The sequence below is a fragment of the Cynocephalus volans genome, chromosome 4 (genome assembly GCF_027409185.1).
Source record: "Cynocephalus volans isolate mCynVol1 chromosome 4, mCynVol1.pri, whole genome shotgun sequence".
NCBI lineage: Eukaryota > Metazoa > Chordata > Mammalia > Dermoptera > Cynocephalidae > Cynocephalus > Cynocephalus volans.
Genome location: NC_084463.1, coordinates 117,377,396 through 117,392,682, shown reverse-complemented (window position 1 = coordinate 117,392,682; position 15,287 = coordinate 117,377,396). Strand labels below are relative to the sequence as shown.

At 50.1% G+C, this 15,287-nt stretch overlaps 1 protein-coding gene across 1 annotated transcript in view; it reads left to right on the top strand.

The window, feature by feature from the left end:
- USH1C (USH1 protein network component harmonin) overlaps nt 1–15,287 on the top strand; it is a 53,258-nt gene that overhangs the window by 16,110 nt on the left and 21,861 nt on the right. The window contains exons 3-14 of the mRNA XM_063093322.1: nt 2,310–2,453; nt 2,560–2,698; nt 6,241–6,349; nt 6,532–6,556; nt 6,762–6,819; nt 7,135–7,229; nt 8,164–8,248; nt 9,221–9,280; nt 9,431–9,487; nt 9,807–9,949; nt 10,989–11,054; nt 11,436–11,560. Coding sequence (XP_062949392.1) covers nt 2,310–2,453; nt 2,560–2,698; nt 6,241–6,349; nt 6,532–6,556; nt 6,762–6,819; nt 7,135–7,229; nt 8,164–8,248; nt 9,221–9,280; nt 9,431–9,487; nt 9,807–9,949; nt 10,989–11,054; nt 11,436–11,560 — 1,106 coding nt within the window. The remainder of the gene's footprint in view (nt 1–2,309; nt 2,454–2,559; nt 2,699–6,240; nt 6,350–6,531; nt 6,557–6,761; nt 6,820–7,134; nt 7,230–8,163; nt 8,249–9,220; nt 9,281–9,430; nt 9,488–9,806; nt 9,950–10,988; nt 11,055–11,435; nt 11,561–15,287) is intronic.

The following is a 15,287-nucleotide window of genomic DNA, read 5'->3' as shown; positions in this document are numbered from 1 at the left end:
TAGTGAACATGCAGAAGGAGAAATCAAGAAAGCCTGCCCATTTACAATAGCCACCAAAAAAATAAAATACTTAGGAATTGAGTTAACCAAGGAGGTGAAAAATCTCTATAATGAGAACTACAAACCACTGCTGAGAGAAATTAGAGAGGATACAAGAAGATGGAAAGATATTCCATGCTCTTGGATTGGAAGAATCAACATAGTGAAAATGTCCATACTACCCAAAGTGATATACAAATTCAATGCAATCCCCATCAAAATTCCAAAGACATTTTTCTCAGAAATGGAAAAAACTATTCAGACATTTATATGGAACAATAAAAGACCACGAATAGCCAAAGCAATGCTCAGCAAAAAAAATAAAGCTGGAGGCATAACACTACCTGACTTTAAGCTATACTACAAAGCTATAATAACCAAAACAGTATGGTACTGGCATAAAAACAGACACACTGACCAATGGAATAGAATAGAGAATCCAGAAATCAACCCACACACTTACTGCCATCTGATCTTTGACAAAGGCACCAAGCCTATTCACTGGGGAAGGGACTGCCTCTTCAGCAAGTGGTGTTGGGATAACTGGATATCGATATGCAGGAGAATGAAACTAGATCCATACCTCTCACCGTATACTAAAATCAACTCAAAATGGATTAAGGATTTAAATATACACCCTGAGACAATAAAACTTCTTAAAGAAAACATAGGGGAAACACTTCAGGAAATAGGACTGGGCACAGACTTCATGAATACGACCCCAAAAGCACGGGCAACCAAAGGAAAAATAAACAAATGGGATTATATCAAACTAAAAAGCTTCTGCACAGCAAAAGAAACAATTAAAAGAGTTAAAAGACAACCAACAGAGTGGGAGAAAATATTTGCAAAATATACATCTGACAAAGGATTAATATCCAGAATATATAAGGAACTCAAACAACTTTACAAGAAGAAAACAAGCAACCCAATGAAAAAATGGGCAAAAGAGCTAAGTAGGCATTTCTCTAAGGAAGATATCCAAATGGCCAACAGACATATGAAAAAATGCTCAACATCACTCAGCATCCGGGAAATGCAAATCAAAACCACATTGAGATACCATCTAACCCCAGTTAGGATGGCTAAAATCCAAAAGACTCTGAACGATAAATGCTGGCGAGGCTGCGGAGAAAAAGGAACTCTCATACATTGTTGGTGGGACTGCAAAATGGTGCAGCCTCTATGGAAAATGGTATGGAGGTTCCTTAAACAATTGCAAATAGATCTACCATACGACCCAGCCATCCCACTGTTGGGAATATACCCAGAGGAATGGAAATCATCAAGTCGAAGGTATACCTGTTCCCCAATGTTCATCGCAGCACTCTTTACAATAGCCAAGAGTTGGAACCAGCCCAAATGCCCATCATCAGATGAGTGGATACGGAAAATGTGGTACATCTACACAATGGAATACTACTCAGCTATAAAAACGAATGAAATACTGCCATTTGCAACAACATGGATGGACCTTGAGAGAATTATATTAAGTGAAACAAGTCAGGCACAGAAAGAGAAATACCACATGTTCTCACTTATTGGAGGGAGCTAAACATTAATATATAAATTCACACACACACATACACACACACACACACAAATCGGGGGGGGGAGGGAAGAAGATATAACAACCACAATTACTTGAAGTTGATACAACAAGCAAACAGAAAGGACATTGTTGGGGGGGAGGGGGGGGAGGGAGAAGGGAGGGAGGTTTTGGTGATGGGGAGCATTAATCAGCTACAATGTATATCGACAAAATAAAATTTAAAAAAAAAAAAAAAAGAAAAAGTTAGATGAGAGTGAGCAGGTCGGCAGGCAGCTGGAGATGTCTGAACAGCGTGAAGCGGGAGGCATATGAGAGATACACAAGGGCAGAAATTACAGGGCTTAGCAGCAGATCAGAGTGGAAGATAGGGGTATGATTGAGGTGGTCAGCATCTCACACAGAGGTTTCCTATCTGGAAAGATCCTAGACCTCAGAACTAGGCAGAGCTGAGTGTGAAACCCTGGCTTGATTTAATCTGTAAAATGGGTTAATAATCCCAGCTCACTGGTTTCCTTGTGATATTTATATGAGAATGAAGCCTTCTGAGGCACCCGGCCCAGGGTTAGGGGCTCTGGGTTTTTCAGGAGAGTTCTCCTCAATTCCTAGGCCTTGGCCCGGTGGGTGGGGACCCAGATGGAGACTGCTTTCTCTGGAAATCCCTGGGTCCCAGAGGTAACGGTCAGCAGGGAGGCTCCAGGCATCCCTCGCATCTCTACAGGACCATGGATGTGGCTGTGCTCGTGGGAGACCTGAAGCTGGTCATCAATGAGCCCAGCCGCCTGCCACTATTTGATGCCATTCGGCCCCTGATCCCACTGAAGCACCAGGTAGAATACGACCAGCTGACCCCCCGGCGCTCGAGGTGCGGAGGGAGCCACCAGGCAAGGCAGGGGTGGGAGAGGTCAGGCTGGGGTGGGTAGAGTTCCTCACGTGTGGTGGGGCCGTCACCCACCTCTCCTCCGGGGCAGGAAGCTGAAGGAGGTGCGTCTGGACCGTCTGCACCCCGAAGGGCTCGGCCTCAGTGTGCGTGGGGGCCTCGAGTTTGGCTGTGGGCTCTTCATCTCCCACCTCATCAAAGGCGGTCAGGCAGACAATGTCGGGCTGCAGGTGAGTGAGCAGAGTCTGGGGGACGTGGGGCCAGGGCATCACTGCTTACCATCCACTCGGCTGTGTGGCACAATGTGGCCACCCGCTTTTCTGAGCCTTTGGGAGAGGAAGAGGCTGATACATCCTGATGGTGTTCGCAGACCATAGAAATCAGGCCGCAGGCAATTGCCTGTCTACTTGAGTCAAGCAGGGAAGCTCGCTGCTGCCTCCTCCAGCTGCTATGGCAGCACATCACCCCACCTCCCCACCTCCGGCAGGAGGAACATAGTCTGTCTGGGCCCCTGAAGCTTTGGACATGTCACCTTTTACCACAGGGGGAATAAAGCCCAATACAGTGTGATGCTTAAGAGCATAGACTCTGAAGCTGAATTACCCAGGTTCAAATCCTGGCTTTGATACTCATTAAGCTGTGTGACTTTGGCAAAATGCCTCAGTTTCCTCATCTGTAAAATGGGTTGAGGATAATACCATCTACCTCATCAATTTGTTATAAGGAATAAATGAATTAATATTAGAAATTGTTTGTAACAGTGCCTGATGCATAAGTGCTGTGTGTTTGTTAAACAAGCAAAGAGAAGGAGATTTAGTAAACACCTATAATGTGCCAGGTAACATACTCACAACAAGTTGTCTGGAAATGCCTGGGATGTATCATCCCCATTACAGGGTTAATAGAAGCTCAGAGTCCAGTAAGTGGCACAGCTAGAATTAGAACCTGGGTCTCCTGGCAGCTGAGCCCAGGGATCTCTCTTTAGCACCCCATGTGCCTTTCCCTTGGGGTCCCCACACCTCAGTGTCTGAGCAGAGATGGGCAGACCTCCAGGTCCCACTCCTACTAGAGCCCAGAGCTGTGTTTTTGTGTGTCTAGTTAAAGGAGACCCTCCTCCTACCTCCCAGAGCTTCCAGCGTGTTTGTTATCAGCATCCCAATCTGGGCTGCCAAGCCAGGGGCTTCAGGGGGCTCAGGGGCTAATGGTACGAGACACGGTGGAGTGGGGGGTGGAAACAGGCAGCTGACAGACATCACTTTGTTCTAAATCCCTGTCTCACGGCTCGCCAGTGGCATCTGAAATTTCAGCCCGTTCATTATTCCTGTCCTCTGCAGCACATTTTCCAGCCCAGAAACGCAGCCAGAGTAAAACATAATGAGTTCTTCTTTTGGCGTCAGCTGAGGCCCTCTTTTTTCCAGGGTGAATGCTCCCCCTAGGAAAAGCATTTTTCAAGGGGGCCTCGATGATTGGGGGCACTGGGACGTTGTAATGAAGCTCAGAGTTTTACCTCCCGGCTGTTTCTCAGGCTTATGAATTATCAACCCTTTCTCAGGCTGAGCAGCTTGTCTCTCCTTTGTGCTGCTGTCCCTCAGATCATCATATCATTGTGGTCGCTGCACAAAGGGCCTTTTGCAGGACTCCACACAGGAGTGAAAGGGAGAGGAAAGTTGATTCTGCAACCTGAGCCACGGGCTGTGTGGGAATCATTCGACTGGGGTCCCTTTAGGAACAAGACAGGGAACTTCACTCAGAGGAGCTTGAGGAAAATGTCTGCATCCGCTGGCCTGTCTGGGGTTCATGTTTCTGGGGAGGTCTCATGCCTGGGGGAAGCTAGGAGAAGATTCTGGAAGGCAGGGGAGGGGAAGGTTCACATACAGCCCGGCTGGGCTGAAGACCCTATGCTGATTTGACCTGTGAGGCTGGGCCCTATGTAGGGGGTTTGGACCCTCAAGTAGGACCTAGTCCTGGGGATCCATCCCTCTACTCTTGTTCCCTTGCTGGAGATACTTTAGATATTTTTCAAGAGCATCCTGTGTTAACCTCCATCCTCTGTCCTGCACAGTGCAGCTCGTGCTATACAACTTGCTATATATTCTAGGGCTAGAAAATGTTTCTCTGTGCCTTGGTTGTCCCAGCTGTAAAATGGACAGAGCAATCCCTGCCTTTCCCATGGGACTGGAGGGTTCTCAGAGGTGGCAAGGATCCAGAGAGGGCAGGATGCAGGGAATTGCAGCCAGGCTTGGCCAGGTGCCCTTCTTTTCTGCTTCCAGACACCCAAGAGACAAGGTTGTGGTCTGTCAGGGAGACCTGACTTCAAATCTCAGCAATACTGTTCACTAGCTGGATGACCTTGAGCAAGTCACTTCACTTCTCTGAGCCTCAGTTTCCCATCTGATGTCCAGGAGGGGGAGGGAATTGCTCCTGGCAATAGCGGGAAGGTGACTCTGTGGGGGTGATAAAGGATGGGAGTTGGCCTAGAGAACCCCTCACAGGTTATGTGCCTGCCCAGCCCCTACATACCCAGACCCCACAGGGAGTACAGCTTCTGTCCCCCCATGTACCCACAAGTCCCCAAGGGGTCAACACCTGTGGTTTGAGTTAAGACCCTAGCTGACCTGCACTGGCCTCAGACTGGAGAAGGGCATCCAGGATCCAATCCCTGTTTTGCAGCTATTGGCTGTGTGACTTTGGAGAAAACATTACTTCCCTGGGCCTCAGTTTCAGCTGAAGTCTGAGGATCCTTCAGTCCTGTGGTTATTAAATGAGGAAATTCAAAATTGATCCCCAAGGCCAAGGTGCCTGGAGGAGCCAGCAGCAGTGTCCAGCAGGGGGCAATCACACTATGGGTCTGCATCCAGGGCTGGTCCCTCAGGCCCTGAGCCCCCATTTCCTATATGCTGTTGCCTAACTCCTTAGAGGAGGGATCTGAGAAGAGTATTGTGGGTTTAGGCCTAACTAATGAAAACAGTAGCAACCATTTATTGAGCACTTACTGTGTGCCATGCACTGGCAGGATTTACATGCACAAGTTCACTTAATTCTCACAGCAACCACAGTATTTCCCATTTTACAGATGAGGAAAACTGAGGTTCAGAGAGTTCAGGAGACTTGCCCGAGGTCACACAGCTAATAAGAATAAAAGCAGGGATTTGAACCCAGGATATCTGATGCCAAAGCCTTGTGCTCATTCATTGTTCTTTGCTTGCTCCCAGAATAGGAATTCAGAGGTCAGGGCCATGGCAAAGTTAAAAATATTTATCAAGTTTCCATAGAGTGGAAAAAAAGAGATCATGTGTTAGTGTTGGTGATGTGAGCTTGGGTCAGGAGTCATGGAAGGTCCCCATCCCGACTCAATTACATTGTCATAGTGATTAACGGTGACAGGGTAGCCTGCTTCTCAGGGGTGGTGTGGGGCAAATGCCAGGCAAGAGCTGCATGGATTCCAGAACCTGATGGTGCCCCAGAGTGAGGGTACACAGTCCTGAGTTCTACTCCCAGCTCTGCTACCCACTGGCTGTGCCACTCACCCCCATCTTGGTTTCCTCATCTGTGAGATGGGGCAGGTAGACTGCTTGGAAGTGCCACCTGCCCTGGGATCCCTCAGGCTGCTGGAGGGTGGGTTGGTTGTAATAAGGTACTAGGGCACATATCAAGGTGTACTCTGGGGGGCAGCATAGATGTCCTTCCCTTTGCTGGAGAGCTGACTGTGGTGAGCCTGCCCAGGTGCCTGATGCTCCCTCGGTGTGGTGCTTGTTCCCTCTCTGTGGCCAAGGTAGGGGATGAGATTGTCCGGATCAATGGATATTCCATCTCCTCCTGCACCCACGAGGAGGTCATCAACCTCATCCGAACCAAGAAGACTGTGTCCATCAAAGTGAGACGTGAGTAACAAATTAGAGACAAAAGGGGGATACGTTATTTCTGAAAAAAAAAAAGTGAGATGTGAGTGAGGCCACAGGGGGGTGGGGCTCAGTGATGGTGGGGTGAGGTGGCAGGAGGGGTACCCAGGGGGAGGTAGGGAGGGCAGGGGAGCCGTCCTAACCCTGGTGCCTTTCTCCCACAGACATTGGCCTGATCCCTGTGAAAAGGTGAGCAGGACCCTCCTCTGCAGGCAGATTCTTCCCTGTGGGTTCAGAGTCCTAGTATCGGTCCTGGGGTCAGGCTCCCCCAAGACCAGCACTGCTCCTGGGCCAGCAGTGGCTGGAGGCTCCAATTGTGGCAGATATGGACTCAGGGCCTGGTCCCCTAAACATCTTTCCCTAACAACCACCTTCTATTTCCCCTCCGCATCAGCTCTCCCGACGAGCCCCTCAAATGGCAGTATGTGGAGCAGTTTGTGTCAGAATCTGGGGTAAGGGCCAGGACCACCTGTGATGGGGTTTGGGTGGGGTGGTCTTCAAGGAGGGCCAGCTGGTCCTGAAAGGAGGACTTGCTCTAGGGATGTGCCCTGAGGGGCTTCAAATGGGCCCCCAGGATATCCAGAAAGCTCCTGTGGGGTGGCAGGCCCTCAGCCATACCAGCTGGTGCAGACACATGCCTCCAGGGGGACAGAATGGCGATTTGCCTGTGTGAATTCAGCAGCGCTCACCCTGAAGGTCTCACGAGCTCAAGAGGCCACTTGCATGCATGTGGACACTCAATGACCCCACTTCTATCTTTCCTCCAGGGCGGGTGGAGCAGCCTAGGCTCCCTCGGGAGTCGGGAAAACAGGGAGAAGAAGGTCTTCATCAGCCTGGTGGGTTCCCGGGGCCTTGGCTGCAGGTGGGTGGCAGGCACGCCCTGGCGCTCACTCATTTGCCCTTAACACTATTCTTCTTCCTCACTGCTGCATCTGAGGAGATGCTTGTCTACCAGTAGTGTGATTTGTCCACGGGTGATGGCACTTCTTGGTGCCTGATTTCCCTTCCATAGAGCCAGAGGGGCAACTCTAAGACGCTTCATTTTACAGATAAGGAAACTGAGGCCCAGAAGCAGAACTATGTTTGTTTAGTGGGCCCTTGAACCTTCCAGCTGGTCACCTCTGTTACAGTTCCCTTGTCACTTATTACCTTGCTAGCTTCTTTAAGAGGCAGCCAGGAAATTCCAAACAGGCATTAGGCCACTCAGGGAGATCTTGTTTAGCATGCGGGTGCTACGGTCACTCAGATCTCAGTCCCAGCCCTGAACTACCACTTAACGTGCTCTGGAACCTTGGACCAGCTACTTAACCATTCTGAGCCTCAGTTTCTCCTTCTATAAATTGGGGATAATAATACCCACATCACAGGGTTGTTGCGGAGAAAGTGAAGTACCAAGCTTAGTGCCTAGCAGGTAGTAAGCAGTTGGAAAATATTAGCTATTGTTATTTAAGTTATTCTCATTATTTCCTTTTATTCACACTTATTTAACACTTTTCTGCCAAGGATAAATGATTTAAAAAATCCCTCCTTTGTAGGAGATAACAGCCTAACATAGACAGCAACCACATAAATATTTACAAGATAGGGTGACAAAGACTCTAGTGGAGCTATATTCTGGGTCAGGGATGGCAAGTAGGTTCTCTGTGAGACAGAGACTAAAGAGCTAGGCAGTGGTGGGCCTTGGTACTGAGCTCAGGGGTGACCTGTATCCTGAGCACTGGATACCCTGGCAGAGGGGACAGGACTTTGAGAATGAGCAGGGGCTGCAGGGGACCCACATTTCCCATCCTCCACAGCATTTCCAGTGGCCCCATCCAGAAACCCGGCATCTTCATCAGCCATGTGAAGCCTGGCTCCCTGTCTGCTGAGGTGGGGTTGGAGGTGAGTGACCCTGGGCTGGCCCCAGTGGGGACCCAGTGGGACAGGGTCAGACTGCACTCGGTGGTGGAGGCGCATGCCTTCACACACAGCCCTCTCTCTGCAGTCACTGGCTGATGGTTCCAACCCACTCCCCCAGGAAGGCTTCACAAGGGGGTGACATTTGACACCTCTGCAGTTTTCTCCAGCTCTGAAAGTCGGCACTCCTGAGCTTGGGAATTCAGTAATAATAATCAAAGAGTTGACATTCAGTGAGTGTCAACTTGCATCAGACATTGCTCTAAGCCCTTTACACTTCACGAGAACTCTGAGGATTAGGTACCATTATTATTTTCATTTTACAGATGAGGAAACTGAGACCTAGAGAAAGCATGTGATTTTTTCCAAGATCATGTGCCTAGTTTATTAGGGCTGGGATTCAAACCTAGGTGGTCTGATGCCAGAGCGGGAACCCTTAGCCTCTTCTATGAACAAGTTACTTCATGTCTATGTGCTCTAGTTTCCTTACCTATAGAACAGGCATAATAGAGCCTTCCTTCAAGGGTTGTTGTGTGGATTAAATTAATACATATGCTAGAACTGTTCCAGGTGCATAGTAAGTGACAATGAATGTTATCTATTATAACTATTATGATGATTCAACATAGTCTCTGCTGTATGAGAAGCCCAAAGGCTCCTGTGTCTACAAACAGATTTTTAAAGCAAATGTCAAAAATTTAACCAAAAAAAATGACCCTCTAATGATGTATTTAATGGCCAATAAGACAATTATGGGGTGGGAGGTGCCTGGGTGAGCTTGATCCCCTCCCAGGACCCCATCAGAGCTTTCCAACTGCTTTACTCATCAGCAAGAGTTGATGTGCAGCCACTTGAAGACCCAATGTCTGACCCTGGCACCCTGGGGGAACCCTTCCTGCAGATGGGTGAGTGTGTGGAGAGGGCACACACACTAATTCTTCTCTTTTTCTCCACCAGACAGGAGACCAGATTGTTGAAGTCAATGGCATCGACTTCTCCAACCTGGACCACAAGGAGGTGAGTTTGGGGGTCTTCACCTGACAGCCCTTATCCTCTCCCCCTGCTACTTCTCACCCCCACCGCCATGGTGTCTGAGATCTTCTGCACTCTCTCTCTGGACTGTTCTAGTCTGTCAGCCCTCAGCTGACTGTCCTCCTGTCCCCACAGGCCGTGAACATCCTGAAGAGTAGCCGCAGCCTGACCATCTCCATTGTAGCTGGAGCTGTAAGTCCAGAATGAGCTGGTGGGGGTCCCATGACCCCTGACCTCCAGCCCCAGCCCCTCTGACTCCTGATCCTTGCCACACACTCCCCACTCCCAAGAAGAGCCAAGAGGTCTTCTTCCCTGAAGCTCTGACAGAGCAGAGGGAGGGGACTTCAGCCCAGCAAGGAGATGTTTGGGTCAGAGACCACAGGAGCTGCAGTGCCTGACCCTGGGGGCACAGCGCTGAGAAGACACCCTGCACCTTCGCCCCCAAGTCTATGGCAGTGGATGCCCAGGTTCCCCAGGGGGTTGAGTGAAGAGGCTCTTTTCTCCCCACCAGGGCCGAGAGCTGTTCATGACAGACCGGGAGCGGCTGGCCGAGGTGCGGCAGCGTGAGCTGCAGCGACAGGAGCTTCTGATGCAGAAGCGGCTGGCCATGGAGTCCAACAAGATCCTCCAGGAGCAGCAGGAGATGGAGCGGCAGTGAGTGTGGCCAGCCCAGGATGCCCCCCCCCAGACCACCGTACAGCCCGCCCACCTTGCTTCCTGCCCACTGCGTCCTGGGCTGACCTACCCTCCCCACAAGGCCTGCCCTCAGACCAGGTGGTTCAGGGACAGGTCAGCGTGTATGTCCTCTGCCTCTGACCACCTGGCCCCTTCCTCCTTGCTGAGGAGAGCCCCTGGCTTCCAAGACTCCAGGAATATGGAAAGTGAGGATCCTACTACCAGTAGCTAACATTTATCGAGTACCTACCATATGACTGGTGCTATATCAGGGCCTGTTTATGTTACTTAATTTAATCCCCACAATAGTCCTGGGAGGTAGATGGTATTAACCCCATTTTACAGAAGGGGAGGCTGAGACTCAAAAAGGTTAAACCACTTGTGTCCAAAGTCACCCATGGCCAAGCTGGTTTAAGAGCCTGGCAATCCCCACAGGGCTTCCCACCTATGGTGACAAGCCCTCCTCCCCCCAGGGGTGGTTAAAATGAGGGACTGAGAGAACAAATGGAATGAGCAATTCATAAATTAAAAAAAATTACTATCAAAATCCAAATTCAGATACATTCTAGGCACTTAACAAGTATTTGGAAAAGGAAAGAAGAAAGGATCTGCCCATCTGCCCCATCACAGAATTAGCCTGGAGAATACAACTGGTTAGCAGTCACTGGGGGGTGAGGCCCTCTGGGAGGACCCTCATCCAGCCAGGACCCTGCCTGTGGTGAGCCACTTTACCTAAGTGTTTGGAGGTGGATGCGTGGAGCGTGACCCTCATGTGGACCTGCCTCCTGGCTCCTGCAGCTCAGAGTCTCTGCTCAGCAGTGCCAGACGAAACTGCACAGGAGCACGGGGCCCAGACTTTGTTGAATAAAATTCCCCGAACTCAAAGCTGGTCCAGCCATCCTTAGAAGGGAGCCTTGAAAACACATTTAAAACTTTTCTCAAATCAGGAATTAGCCACAAAGAAGCGTTAACTTTTCTTGCATAGACTCAAACATGCCAATCTGCATTTGTATTTCAGAAGGAGAAAGGAAATTGCCCAGAAGGCTGCAGAGGAAAATGAGAGATATCGGAAGGAGATGGAACAGTGAGTACCTGGGGTCCATGTGTGTCTGCACACACTTGTCTGTGTGTGAACAAGACAGTACACGCGGAAGTGTGGCCAGCCACGGGCCACCTCCAGACCCACTTTACCTGACCCTCCCTTCCCTGGTGGATCCTCCCTTACTTGTAGTCATTCCATAATCCTAGTAAAGCCATCTACTAGCTTAACTAGAACATAGTCTCATGTAGTTGCTGAGGTGATGTTCACACTTTAGTTTAAAATACAAGTTCCAGGGACTTTGTTTCATTCTCCACAGCTAGAACTGTGAGGCTTCTCCCAAGGCTGGCTGGGGTTCTCTGGTAGGCAGGAGGTGGGCCTGCGGAGGTTCTGACTCCAGTCACAGGCATGGGGGTCTCCTCTCAGGATCGTGGAGGAGGAAGAGAAGTTTAAGAAGCAGTGGGAAGAAGACTGGGGCTCAAAGGAACAGCTGCTCTTGCCTAAAACCATCACAGCCGAGGTGCACCCTGTACCACTTCGCAAGCCAAAGTGTATGTATCGTGGGCCCAGGGGAGGGGGCTCCCTTCTAGGCCTCGGGGTTAAGGGGACTAGACAGAACTGCTGGTCTCCCTCCACTCACCACCACCTCCCTGGTGGATGCATAGCCCATGGCTTTCTGGGCTGCATTGTCTTCATAGGGGACAGCCATGTGTCAGGGGCCATGTGCGGGGCATCAGCATGGGAAGAATCTGTCTTCTCTCCTTATCCGGGGACCTGCTGCACACACCCAGCTCCCAGGCTCTCCCCAACAACGCAGACTCAGGCAGGTGGACCCTCATGCCACTGGGCTGCTGAAGGGAGATGGAGAGCTATGGCAAGTGGAACTAGCTCACGAGATTACCATCTTAGTTAGTTGGGTGTCATGTCCTCTTTCTGCTTGGTTCTGAGCTGGGGCTGGGGTGAAGCTAACAGTAGTGATGAAAGGAAAGAACTCACATCAAAGAAGGGCTCTGGTGGTCTGAAGTTGATGGGAAACTGGGAGGAGCTTCCCTGAAGTGTCCCTATCACCTGCATTCCTGTGCGTGGACCACTGTCATGCCACTCCAAGGATGGAGGGAGGCCCTTTCCAGGCACCAAACTGCAGTCTGGGGGCTGTGCTATCCTGGGTCCTCAGCTCCCACCACCCTTACCATCTCCTCTCTCCACCTGCCCTATATTCTCACTTCCAATTTCGGTCCAGGCCTCCACCAACTACTCTCCTGTCCACCTACTCTCAACCCCAAGAGAAGGATGGCTCTTCATCAGGCAGCCCACACTTCCAGGGCAAGATGGGAGTATCAATCTCAGTATTTCTCTGGTTGGGTCTCTACTCCCATTTATAGCTGTTCTGGTTTATAATTGACATGGACAGATTTACTCCAGCTGATTGTGCTCAGCTGACCTGGGAACCTCCAGAAAGGGGGTGAATCTGGACCCAAGAACAAAGGTTCCCCAACTCTGCTGTGTGGCAGCCATTTGGGATATTGTGCTGGGGTCTGGACAGCTCTGTCCCCAACTCTGTAACATATCCAAGCCCTAGAGGGACATTGACTTGCCAACACAGGCCACTTGGACCAAGGAAGAGGTGCAGGGTATCTGGATGGTTCCATTTCAGCTCTCCCTGGTGCAGGGCAGACAGCTCCCAGCACATTCCTTCCTAGCAGCAGAGCATAGTGTCATCTCACAGTCCTCTTGGAAAGACAAAGCGTGCTCTCATCAGCTTTCCCCATGACATTCAGTGTTAGCTGAGGATGTGGCCAGAGCTAAATTCCCAGTGAATAATCCATGTTTTAGCTGGGCAGCTAATTTACTCTTTTGAGTGAAATAGGAGCCTTAAAAGGAGAGAAATCAATTTTAATTGCTTCTCATGAAAGTCATCCTAGTCAATTTAGTACCTTCCTAGAAATGAAACTCTTTTTCTAGCTAGCTATTTATTTAGTGCTTTGTAACCAAATCAAGCTTCTAGACTAAAAGGAGCAAGAATTTGCCTTTGCTCAAGATAAATGGATTCTACTGCAGCACCACAAAGCACGGGCTTGCTGGCCTGAGTCTGCTGGCCAAGCCGGGGCAGCTGCCACCGTCATCCATCTCCATAGGCACCGACAATTTAATTCTAATTTGGAGACAAGTCAGGAAATGCAGTAAGGTCCCTGCGCCCGCTCTCTCCTGCCTCACTCCCTGTTTCCAGGAGGCTGGAACGGTCTCGGCCATCTTGGGCCAGCACGACCAGCCCCAACCAGCTCCTCCCTGACGTACCCTTCAACTCTGCCACCTGGTCAGCCAGCAGGTTAATACCTGACTCAGTTTTCTGTGTCTGCAAGGGGTGGATGAACAAACAGGAAAGAGTGTGGAGCATCTCTTACTTGGAAAATGAAGCCATTTTCCTAATGATGCAGGTGGGACTGACTGCTCCCCCTACCTGCCCCAGGGGATTCTTACAATTGCTCGTTCCCACCTACCCATGGCCAACCCAGCAGAATCCCAATATTCTGCCGAGCCCTCAAGGCCATGACACACCTTCCTAGAGGCCCCTAAAAGACCTTTCCCTAGCTAAGCAGAGAAGGGAAGGGTGAAGGGATCTCCATTAAGGATCCTGAAACCGGAGGAGTCTTAAGAGATGAAGAGGTTTAAACAAGACGTCTCTAGCCTTCTCTCCCCAGTGAGGACTCCATCAATTACCTCCCTCCACCACAATCAACCCTATGATTTGGAAGTTGAGGTTTTTTTCCCTACCAAACTATTAAATAATCATTTTGTGTTCTCGTTGTTTTATTAAGTAGTCCTTGTTAGCAAGGGAACATTAGTGCTCCACTGTCAAGTAAATGTAATTCAAACCAAAAGCAAAGGAACTTCATATACACCTTTTCATAGGTCAATAGCCAAGTTCTTTTAAGCTTTTGAAATATTAAAAAGCCACTCGCAAGCAGACTTGTACCTATCTTTCAAGGTCCTGGGGAGGCATGAGTCCAAGTTGGAAAGAACTGGAGTAGACAGTGTGCTATTCTCTCCACATTAAGTTAAAATTCATGTCTTCCTCACCACATGTGTCCTACTTACCCTTGGGGATCTCCCACCTCCTTGGGACCGTTAGCCCCATCTGCTGCCAACACTGCTTAGACATTCCCAGGGGACGCAGAACTCCAAGGCAAGGGTGGTAAGAAGAAGGCAGGAGGAGCTGGTCTCCCATGACAAGCCCTTGCCCTCAGATGTGTATGACACTCAGATATTCCTATTCTTCTCACTGAACCTCCCAACTTCCAACCCAACACCCTTCAAAATGTTCTCATGCTGCTGTCAGATCAGAGCAAGAGACTTTTGCTCTGGGCTCCCTGTCCCTGCCCCTGACTTCACAGCTTCCCTGGAGGAAGCTGGTCACAGGTCCTCAGGCTACTGAGAAGCACCTCTGGCCTCTCAAACTTCTGAGTCCCTCTTGGTTCATCAGCTTCCTCCTTTCTTTGGGTAGATAAACAGGGAGTGGAGCCTGAGCCTGAGCTCGAACCCACAGATGACCTGGATGGAGGCATGGAGGAGCAGGGAGAGCAGGTTTGCGCCCCCGCTTCGCTCCCTGGCCTTGCTGCTCTGCTCACCCTGCCCACTGCTCCTGACAGCGGGGCAGACAACCAGCTCTGAGGGGAAACACGTATGGGGTCTGCAAAGCTCCTCCAAGCCCTGGCTTGGCCCAAGCACTGTACATAAAACCTGAGGACATGACTCATGACCAGGCTGAAAAATCAGTTGGTGCACACCAGTACAACTGAACCACTGGTTCAAATATTTAAATACTGCCCAGGCTCAAGTCCTCCCCTGCTCCCCTGTCCTTTCCCCGGGGACTCCCTAGACCACTCCTCCCACATCCAGCAGCTAAGTGGGTAGTGCCTGGACCAGCAGGGGGCTTTCAACTGCCCATTCCAGCACTGAGGCTGGTCAAAGTTAGGCAATTAATTAAGGCATTGCCCCTGGCCCCAGGGAGCTTCAGATTTGGGGTATTGCCCTGTTATGCTGTTGGCTGGGGAAGGAAGGGGGCTGGTGCCTGGTTATGTGGCCTGGAAAGGGATACACTTTTCTGTGGGTACATCTGCCCACTGATGCCGGAACTGTCCTTTCCAGAGCTGACCCAGACGCTGCCTTCTGTTTCCATGTTGAAAGCGGAGGACTTGGCCTACACTATGAGACAAGACAGTTTTGTTCTGTCTGACAACAGTTCTAGGCAAAGACCCAAGCTCTCTTTTGCCCTGAGCC